This window comes from Amphibalanus amphitrite, unplaced genomic scaffold (genome assembly GCF_019059575.1).
Source record: "Amphibalanus amphitrite isolate SeventyFive unplaced genomic scaffold, NRLGWU_Aamphi_draft 001420F_arrow, whole genome shotgun sequence".
Lineage (NCBI taxonomy): Eukaryota > Metazoa > Arthropoda > Thecostraca > Balanomorpha > Balanidae > Amphibalanus > Amphibalanus amphitrite.
This window is the reverse complement of record NW_024882913.1, coordinates 154747-164462: the sequence shown is the minus strand read 5'-3', so window position 1 is coordinate 164462 and position 9716 is coordinate 154747. Positions and strand designations below refer to the sequence as shown.

Sequence of the window (9716 nt, the reverse complement as noted above, 5' to 3'; positions counted from 1 at the left end):
TACCTAGGCAATGTTTGAGGAAAGTTTGGTGGTTGTAGCACCTAAGATGACGTCACAGTGACGTCATAAAGTTTTGTCGTTTTCCGATATGGACCGTTTCTGATGACGCTGAGCGTGAAACTCGACTGTAAATGAACTAGACAGCACCTGCTGTCATCCTAAAACATCTTACTACACTTCCATCTAGTTTCTGACCAATAATCGGCCCTTTATATTCGGTCCCATATATGTGATGTATCGTGAGGAATATGAGAGTCGCAAATCTATAATTTCACTTATGACGTCACTGTGACGTCATTTCAAATGGGATCGACACCAAATTTGGACACAACCTCGGCTAGGTGTCCAGGAAGATGTGTGCAAAGTTTCGCTTCTCTATCTCTTCGCGTTGCGACGATATCGTCGCAGAAGTAAAGGGGGGGCAACTTTATGCCCCCCCCCAGCGGCTGGCGGGTGGCGCGGAGGCCCAGCGGCCGCCGGGCTAGATCTGGGTAAGTCCGTGGACGCTCTAGGTCGCTCGAATATAAAGGAGAGGCCGTTCGTTGTGAGAATCATTCTAGGACCAGCTCACTCAGTCAGAAGACCTCAGAGTAAACAGGTGAGAACCGTTTTGCTTTGCTGCGAGAGGAACTTCATAAATGCTATGTTTAATTCAATGTTTTCTTTCCTATGTGCTTATACGTAAGAGTTACATCTCTTTATGTCCAAAAACGTATAACACTTGGAAAAGGCATCCTGGCAATTGTATATAAACAGTTGTTTTGTAAAACAGTACCAACTTTTGATGTGTCTTTCGTCAGTGGATAACAGTGAAGTGAATATGCATTAAACATTAGCTTGAACTGCTTCAGCTAAACTTGCTCTTTGCAGGACATTCAAATATAACAGGCACTAGCGAATTTATCCATAGCAAAAAGAAAATGGTTAGAAATGAAGGATTTACAGTGATGATTATGTCCAGAAGAACCTAATTTCTTAGTGTAAGTGCTGAAACCCTTTGCAGGTGTAAGCGCATGCTATTACAGCAACACAAATGGACTGCATAAAACGTTCTTTTTCACTTTCAGCTATGAAGGCTACCCTGGTTCTGGTCTGTCTTGTGGCTGCTGCTTCGGCAAGGCCCCAGTTCGGATTTTCAGGATTCGGCAGCCCGTTTGGAGGAGCTAACGGCAACACCGGAGCCAACAGCGTCCAGGGGCTGAACCAGGGGCCGTTCGGCAACAGCCAGGTGCAGCAAAGCAGCGCCTTTGCCAATGTAAGTTGCGAAAAGGCGTCTCTATCCATACAGATACTGAGGATTTTCAACAATCATTTTGACAGTGGTCATTCAAATATGACATGTAGATTCTAGTAATGCCTACCCCAATGATATGCCTAGTTTGCAATGGATGAGCGAAATGCGCCTGCAGGGTGCAATAAAAAACTGTTCAGATTGTTCCTCCACAATGATTTCGATGTTGTAATTCTGTCTGAAACCATCCGCCTCATTTCAGGGCAACGCATTCAACGGTGGCGCTTCTTTTAACAGCGCTAATAGCAACGTCGGCCAGAGCTTTGGACTGTTCGGGCCACAGCAGTTCAGCAGCAACAATGCCTTCAGTAACCAGTTCGGAGGCTAAGTCCGCACTGGTCCATCAGTGAATCGGAATTCAGAATTCAGCAACATCATAAAACGTCTTTTACTGAGTGAATTTCTCGTTGTTGTTCATAATGAAAAGCCTGATACAATATGTGCTGCTCCGACTCTTCTACAATAACGTACTGGAGTGTTTGCTTAAAGAAACATGTTGTTTTTCTTTGCTGGATTTCAGCTGTCTTGCGTTCCTGGCGGTCAACAGTGTCCGTGTGTTTCATCACAGTCATACCTATCATCCTTCAAAGCGTCCGCTCTGTTACTTGACTGAGATCATGTTTATTTATTGTCTTGGGCGTGTGAAGTGAATATAACTAAGGTTGGAAAGGTCAAAACTCACTGTTTTGCAATGGAGAGACATTTCATGATCAATTAATATGCTTTAGTGAATGCGGCTGAGAAGATCATTTTGAAATATGTCTAAGTGCATGGTCTTCTAATCTGCATTCTTTGATTAACAATTTACGAAACGTTTATCGCTGTTAAGACGCGAAGACATCAAAGCACATTCACTCAAATAAAGCCATTTCGCAATGAACAGAATGTCTGCGGATTTTTAAAAGAACAGGCATTGATGCGTTGAACCCTCCCCGGCTGCACGGTCCTAAAATGTCGCTATTTCGCAACGCACTCAGTGCCTTTCACAGGGAGATGATTTTTTTTCGGGGCCTACTAGCCTTCCATGGCCTCACAACCTATACACTTCGGATTTTTTTTTAGGGTCATCTGAGGTCAGGTCGATCACGTGTCACGATCACAATCACGATTCATGTTAACTATGTATAAATCAATAGGGAACTATGGAAACTTTTTTAGTGGGTATAATGATTTTGAAGCGACATAATGCATATATAATCGTGAGTACATACACATCTTGCAAGTTTTTCTGTTTAGGGTTTGCATTTTATGACGTCACTAAGGACATTTGAGTTTTTTTCGTCAATAACTTCCCATCAAACTGAGCTAGCAAGTCGAAACAAAACACCAATGGAATCAGGAAGAGCTGCCGAATCAAATGTTATGCGACCTGGCCTCAATCGATCAGCTTCGTGGCCTGAATGGCTTTGACCTGTCCTGACCTGAGTGATCTGTAATTTTTGAAGATTTTTTTTTTATGAAATCTACCCCAAAGTGGGAATCAATTCTTACGACTTCAACAAAGCCCGCAAGCCGGCGTGCGCCCAATCATAGCAGACAACCTCACGAATGCTTCGGACATTGTGACAGGCTGCAGCATCTATCGTCGTTTGACGGGCTGATTAGGCGTTCGACGATTCATCAGAAGCGGCATCTGCCAGCTCAGATTGCGGAAAAACCCCAAACCTGTGTGTAGTTGAGCGCTTCCAGTCCAGTCAAATTTCCAGTTCATAGTCTTCACCAATGCGACCTGCGGGCTGCAAGCCTTGAGTTTGCAGAGTTCTGCACGATTAGTCAATAATCCATGGGCCAGTTGACAATGCGACTCACCAGAGAAAAACCGCAGCATCCATGTGTAATCCTTGGTAAACAATCGCAAAACCTGCCAATCAGATATAAAGGAGAGGCTCCGTGTGGCTACATCAGTTACGAACAAGGCACCTCAGTGAAAAGACCACTTCGACCTCAGTTTGCAGGTGAGATTTAGTGAAACGCTGCTCGCATGAATTATGAAGATCATTATATCCGTTTTTGAAATATGTTGTTGCCACTTGTTGCTGTAAGGATTAGGTATTTTATAATTTTCTGAAGCAATGATAACTTCTGTTTCGGATTGACGAAATGTTTCAATTATAAGTTCTGAGACTATTAACCCGCGCCCTGCTGGGGGGGGGGGGTGTTTGAACACCCCCCCCCCTTGTGGTTTTTCGCGAATATCTCAAAAACGGCGGCGCGGAGCGCCGCCGTTTTTGGTATACCTTATCATACATCAATTCTACACATGTTGTGAAAATTTCAAACCAAGGTCATTCAAGGTCAGGTCACCAGGTCACTTGAAGTGACCTCACCTCATAAAAAGTTTCAATGTCTGTCATAGCTACACCGAGTGACCGATCGCTTTGAAACTTTCAGCGATTGCTAAGAGCAATAGCATGTACAAAATGTATATCTCAGAATTTTGATATCGATGACCTAAGGTCAGGTCAATTTTGCGACCTCCCCATTATAAGTCAATGGGAGAAAATTGAAATGCGCCTCTTTTGGACGAAAGACATTATAAACACTCCCAAACACTGAATTACAAGTGGTTTAGACACACTGAACATGAAAATGGTGTCCGTGACCCCTGTTTATGCCCTGAGGTCATCTTAGGTCACGAATGGTATTTAACAGTTTTTCGCAAATAACTTTTGATAGAGGCATGTTAGAGCGATGAAAACGCCTGAGATGTGTTCAGCTCGACGATACGGATCGACTGATATGCAACATGACCCTTCCCGGTCAGGTCATGACCTTGACCTGAGGTCAAATTTTCAAGTTGACCTTTCAAGGTCAAGTTATAGTTCATTCGATGCGTCTTGACGAGAGGAACACGATGCCGGTAAAAGTAAGCTCGTACAAGGCTTGGGTCAAAAGTTATTGCAGAAAAACTGTTTCCGAAAAAATCGGCTATTTTTGCAGTTTTTGCCCCCTGCAGGCAAAACCGTTGACGTTAGGTCATATCTGAGACAATTACTCAGAAAGGGCGTTAATAGGGCTATCGAATGCGCTTTTCCGCGGCGCTGTAGCTCTATTGGTTCCCGAGTTATGCGTTGGCTTCTTGGAAATTGTCGACATTCGACCTGGAAATCGGCGAAATTTTGCCTTCAATGACCTCTGGTGACCTGACCTTTGACCTGACCAAAAAATTGACCGAAGTGATTTCCTCATTATTTTTGACGCTCTTTCGAACGCCGCCTTCCGCGTATCGCTGCGTGGCCCAGGAGCCGAGTTAGAAGGGGGGGTGTTCAAACACCCCCCCCCCCCAGCAGGGCGTGGAAATCCAGGACCCCCAGCCGGGCGCGGGTTAATGCGGAATTTTTAATCAAAACGTCCACCGAAAAGACAGGAACTACATGCAATTGTGAAAGTTGTGATAGTTAAGAATTTTAACAGACCAAAGGCATCGAATGGTTTCCAAAACGTCTTCCTATGCTTGGATGCCTATCAAAATCAGAAAATTGAACAGAGGTCACCAGTTTAACCACAGTTTTCAATGTGCAAAGTACCAGTAATCCGCGTTACCCATGTCATAATGCTAATCGATCGTTCTATTTCAGCTATGAAGACTACCCTGGTTTTGGTCTGTCTGGTTGCCGTCGCCTCGGCAAGGCCTCAGTTCATTCCAGGATTTGGTAGACCCAGCGCCTTTGGCAGCGCCGGGGCCAACGGCATCCAGGCACAGACCCAGGGCCTCTTTGGCTCCACCACCCAAATTCAACAGCTGGGTACTACCGCCCAGGTAAATAATGGGACGTGTCCTTTCTCAAGCATTCCTCTGGTACATTCCTTGGGATGGAAATGCATGTGTATTAGAGTTGCAAAGTTTCCCTACCGCACTACCGGCATGCCGGTAAATTTTCACTACCGCAGGTTTTTTCGTGGTATCTGGCATGTCCTGCCGGTAGCATGCCGGTATTTTTGATTTTGCACAAAAATAGAAAATATCAGCATATGGTTTAAACTTTGGGCACTAAGAGGCCATCAAATTATAATAACAGCAATATTAGCCACTGCAAAATACATTTTGTGGTAGAAGTTACATTGCTAAGGGTAGGGATAACACATGGACCTCACTCTCAGCGATTCACAGGTTTCGTTATAATTAGGATTGTCAAGAATCTACTGTGGTCAATAAATGGAAGAATACCAATACTTATTCATGCTGCAAAAGCTCGATCAATCAGTAAGTCTAATGGTATGTAATAGGTAAAATACAACAAAATAAATAAATGTTCATGACAACGTTCCCTAGAGGAAAAGGCAAAATCAAAACACCACAAAACACATTGTTTGGGAACTGGCCTTGAGTCCTGAGATGTGGTCTGAGATACTCTACAAAGTATTTGACACTGAAAATCCAGCTGAAAAGGCAGGTATTAGGTAGCCCTGAGCCTGACTTTGGTCCCAAAAATGAAATGAAAATCAAATAAACTGGCATTTTGTCTCATCTTTACAACAAAACACAATATGCATACAAAATAAACAAAGTGGCGCAGAATAACAGGGGAACCAAGGATTGACCTAAAAGATCTTCTCTCCCCTGATGGAAGGATGTAAGATGATGACGTAATATTTATTCGTATGCCTTTTTGGTTTAATTCCTGAAAGAGAATGCATTTTCTTGTAGTGAACTAAACTCACAATGTTGATTACATCAGAATTCAATATCGTTTTGGATCATTTACATCAACAAATCATTTATCAGGCAGTTTGCTACAGTTCAGAAACTTTTTTTGCAGCAATTTAATCAGCTGGTTAAAAGTATCTGTTATTATGGCGCAGCTGTTTCGAAATCTTTGATAGTTGATAACCGTTGATAACCTTGTGTTTGGAGAGGAAGATTCTTCGAGAAAGCGGATATTATATCGTTTTTATGCATATTATTTGATGACTGTTCTCAGGACAAGTGAGTTTTTCACATTTTTCAAATGATTCGTATCTTATTCATGAGCCAGCAAGCCATGGCGAAAAGGAAAAAAGGTGTTGATCTCGCTTCCTCAGGCACATGGCCGAATCTGTAGGTACTTTTTATGTTGTGGCCATCTAGATTTCAAAATTTGATTTTGGTTGGTAGGTTCCTGCAACATTTTAGGACAATGTGGAATAGTAGAACACCTCTGAAATGTTAATGTGATTACTGCTAACTTGAACTGTCCAGTCTTCAGAAACAATGCAGTGATTTAAGTTCTTGTCATTGCTTTTTTATGCTTTTTACTTACTGCTTTTTTGTAGGCAATACCTCTTTGATTACACGTGATATTTTAACAGTTATAGACTGGAACTGAGTTTCAAAATTGTGGGTATTTGTGGGGCCAACTGAGCCAAAATCATCCTGTTCGTAGTTAGGTTGGACATTGGGTGGCTGCTGGGTGGGAACTGGGATGGGCACTGAAATTGCCAAAGTGTGGCATCTCTTGTAGGGGTAAGCTAGAATCAACATTGCAGGTTTTTTGGTATGCCGGTAATTTGGTGGTGTTTTTGCTTGGGTCGTGGTAGCATGCCGGTATCCCAGAAAATTTTTGTGGGGCGGGGCGGTGCCGGTAGCAACCTTTGGGGGAAATTTTGCAACTCTAATGTGTATGTACTATTATTCCGAAAACTGTCAATTTTCAACTGTTTATTCGGAAGTTGTGATTTTTTTCAGTGAGGAATTCATGCTAAAATTAAAATTTTATTTAGACTGCCCTTTTTGTTACCAATCTACGTCATGGTTTAGCCACTTTTTTTTTAGTTAAATTAGTTCAGCTCCTTTATTAAATAAATAAAATTATTAAAAACTATTAAAAAAACTTTATTAAAAAAAAGATAAATCCCAGATCTACTTATCGGTTGCCTGCCCATTTGCTTTCTTTCCTTTCAAGTTTCAAGCTCTATTTCGATTACTTTCTTTGCTAGCTCATTTCGTCCCTGCAGTATCGTTCTTATATATTGGAGGTGACCTGACCTGAGGTGTCTGTATTATTTCTTATTCTTACGCCAATTCTTCTTTCAGGGAGGCGCATTCAACGGCGGATCAAACCTCAGTCAAGGCACTGCCACTCTTTCCCAGGGCATCGGACCCTTCGGAGGAGCTCAACAATTCGGCAATACCGGCGCCTTTAGCAACCAGTTCACAGGCTAGCGCTGTGCTCTGATAAATACAGAAACATGCTCAGAATCATGATCACATGGCTGAAGGGTTTTCCCTCATGGACGGTTTTGTCTGTCATAACATGCAAACAACGGGACTGGATTATTTTAACGCCGAATATGGCTGTCGTTAGCAGCAACACACCACTAGAACGGATTTCAATGCTAGCAGAGTGGTGTGTTCCAAACACTTACCGTCGTTTCACAGCCTAGATATATTTAACTTCCACTGATAGCAAATTATTCAGCGCTAATTTTGAATTACACTCAATTGAAACGCTGGCCCAAATGTTCTGTGCAGAGTTGTGAACATACATGTGGTAAAACTAGTGTCATTCGGTAAAACTATGTACACCATGACTGGACAGGAACACACAGTTAAACTTTTGTGTGTTACACTGCAACTCACACAAAAAAAAATGTAAATAAGTAAATGTAGAACAACTCACACGAAAAAACTTACAACAAAAAATGTCGAATAAGAGAACGGAAAGAAAATCGATGGTAATTGTATGGTAATTGTGAGAATCGATGGCAAATGAACAAGAAGTTGTGCTGAGCGAGTCATAGTGTCGGGCGTCGGCATAGCATCTTTGCACAGATCAAGTCTGGAAACATCTGAATCCATTGCTCAGTTGGTATGTTACATGTGCGGAACAAAACGTAGTAAAGTAAGAAGAAGAGTTGCTCGAAAATGTCTAAAAGGTTGTTATTTTAGCTGAATAAAAACTGAAAACCATTGCAAGTTTTTAATTTTGCATCCTCGATGGCGCAGGGCTATAGAGCTGGGGCCAGGATATGTGAAGCATACATTTTAATCCTCGCCGGCACAGGCCATTTTGAGTCCTTCGACGGCACAAGTGTGTGTGTGGGGGGGGGATGGTACGACCCCCCCCCCTCGCGTTTGGCCCCCGATAGAGCTAGAGCTTCGCGGAAAAAAAACGAGCGTGTTGCCCGTCACGAGAGGAAGCCGATGGTACTCAATTATAAGTTCCTAGGTCATCGGTTGACCTTCCAAGTCAGGTCAATGACCCAAAATCGGGAATATCGGGACCTGTTAGAAAGTCGTAAGTGTGAATGCTTTGGGGTTTTCCGGGGTGCTGATCACGAATATCGTGTTAGTTTTGATCACAGATGATGTCATTAATAGACCAGGTCGGGTCAGGTCAGGTCAGGTCAACCGGTAGGGGTCATGACGGGTATTCGTAGTACCTGTCATCCGCCTCTGACAGCTTCGTAACATGTTATGAAGGCACCAAAACTAATTCGTAAATGTTCAAATGGCTGCTAAATTCGAAATCAGCTCCAAAAACTAGCCTAGAAACATGTAAAACTCGAAAAAGTGAACCGAGGTCACAAAAGGTCAATGACTTGACCTGACCTTCAGGTGACCTTGACACCCACCATTATGCATGCGAGCAACATCAAATCACATGTTTGAACGTTTGAAACCACGAAAAGCTTGCAAACGCGCGGCTAATGCGAGCCGACATACGCCGAATCGCGATTCCGGCCAAACATGGTCTCGGAAAAAGGTCACAGGTCAAAGGTCATTTGGGTCACGGTCATGAAATTTTCAGGGTAAGTGTAAAATTGATCAATGCGAAGGTGCTGAAAATTTCGTTGTGATCGGCCGCTTTTTACGCGAGTTATTTGCGAAAAACCTTAGGGGGGTTGCATCAACCGCCCTATGCCGGCGAGGGTTAATATGTACATAGCCATAAGATAATAAAATATGTATCCATGGATCGTCAAATCGCTTATCACAAAATGTTGGGAGCATCATCATTCATCATTTATCACTTCACTGCCCAATGAGACAAGTATTGTGGGTCCGTTTCTGTTCTAGGCATCAGGATGTGATGGTAGCAACCCCATGCCAATCAGTGGTTTATAGACCGGGAGATAAGTCGCCTGTCACAAAGTCCTATACTGGTTTGGCGTCTGGAGACCGGGTAACAAAGGTCAACAGGTATAAGGTAAGGATGCAGTATTATATAAGAATTTATGTTTGTTACGAGGATCAAAGAAGCCATACAATTTTGAGAATGAAATGTAAATGCATAGTTCCCATTTCTAATTCCATAAATTTACGTACATATTACTGCTACCGACCACTTGCAAAATATTGCACAGCCTTCAAAGATGTACGTACTCGTACACACGAATAATGACGGGAATTTGATGCATTGTCCTTGATCGTCGCCCGTTTTGGCGTTTTTACAGCGGCTCATGTATAGGAATAAAACGATAGGACGTTCGGCTACTGATCTTG

General features: G+C 42.8%; 1 protein-coding gene and 1 long non-coding RNA gene across 2 annotated transcripts; both read left to right on the top strand.

The window, feature by feature from the left end:
* Window positions 1–546: 546 nt before the first annotated feature.
* Window positions 547–1968, top strand: LOC122372936. Its single transcript, XR_006254952.1, has 3 exons — window positions 547–598; window positions 1068–1255; window positions 1494–1968. It is a non-coding gene; the product is annotated as an uncharacterized LOC122372936 (long non-coding RNA).
* A 981-nt stretch (window positions 1969–2949) lies between these two features.
* Window positions 2950–8034, top strand: LOC122372932. The gene is made up of 3 exons (XM_043350614.1): window positions 2950–3246; window positions 4870–5051; window positions 7305–8034. Exons 1-3 carry the CDS (start codon window positions 3075–3077, stop codon window positions 7431–7433), a joined length of 483 nt encoding a protein of 160 aa, XP_043206549.1. The 5' UTR covers window positions 2950–3074; the 3' UTR covers window positions 7434–8034.
* The last annotated feature ends 1682 nt before the right edge of the window (window positions 8035–9716 follow it).

What these genes read in the sequence shown, in the direction of transcription:
- LOC122372932 (XM_043350614.1), top strand. Translation starts at nt 3,075, where the DNA reads ATGGGCCAGTTGACAATGCGACTCACCAGAGAAAAACCGCAGCATCCA. An exon ending in ACTTCGACCTCAGTTTGCAG is followed by an intron (nt 3,247 to 4,869) that starts GTGAGATTTAGT and finishes GTTCTATTTCAG; the next exon opens with CTATGAAGACTACCCTGGTT. An exon ending in AGCTGGGTACTACCGCCCAG is followed by an intron (nt 5,052 to 7,304) that starts GTAAATAATGGG and finishes TTCTTCTTTCAG; the next exon opens with GGAGGCGCATTCAACGGCGG.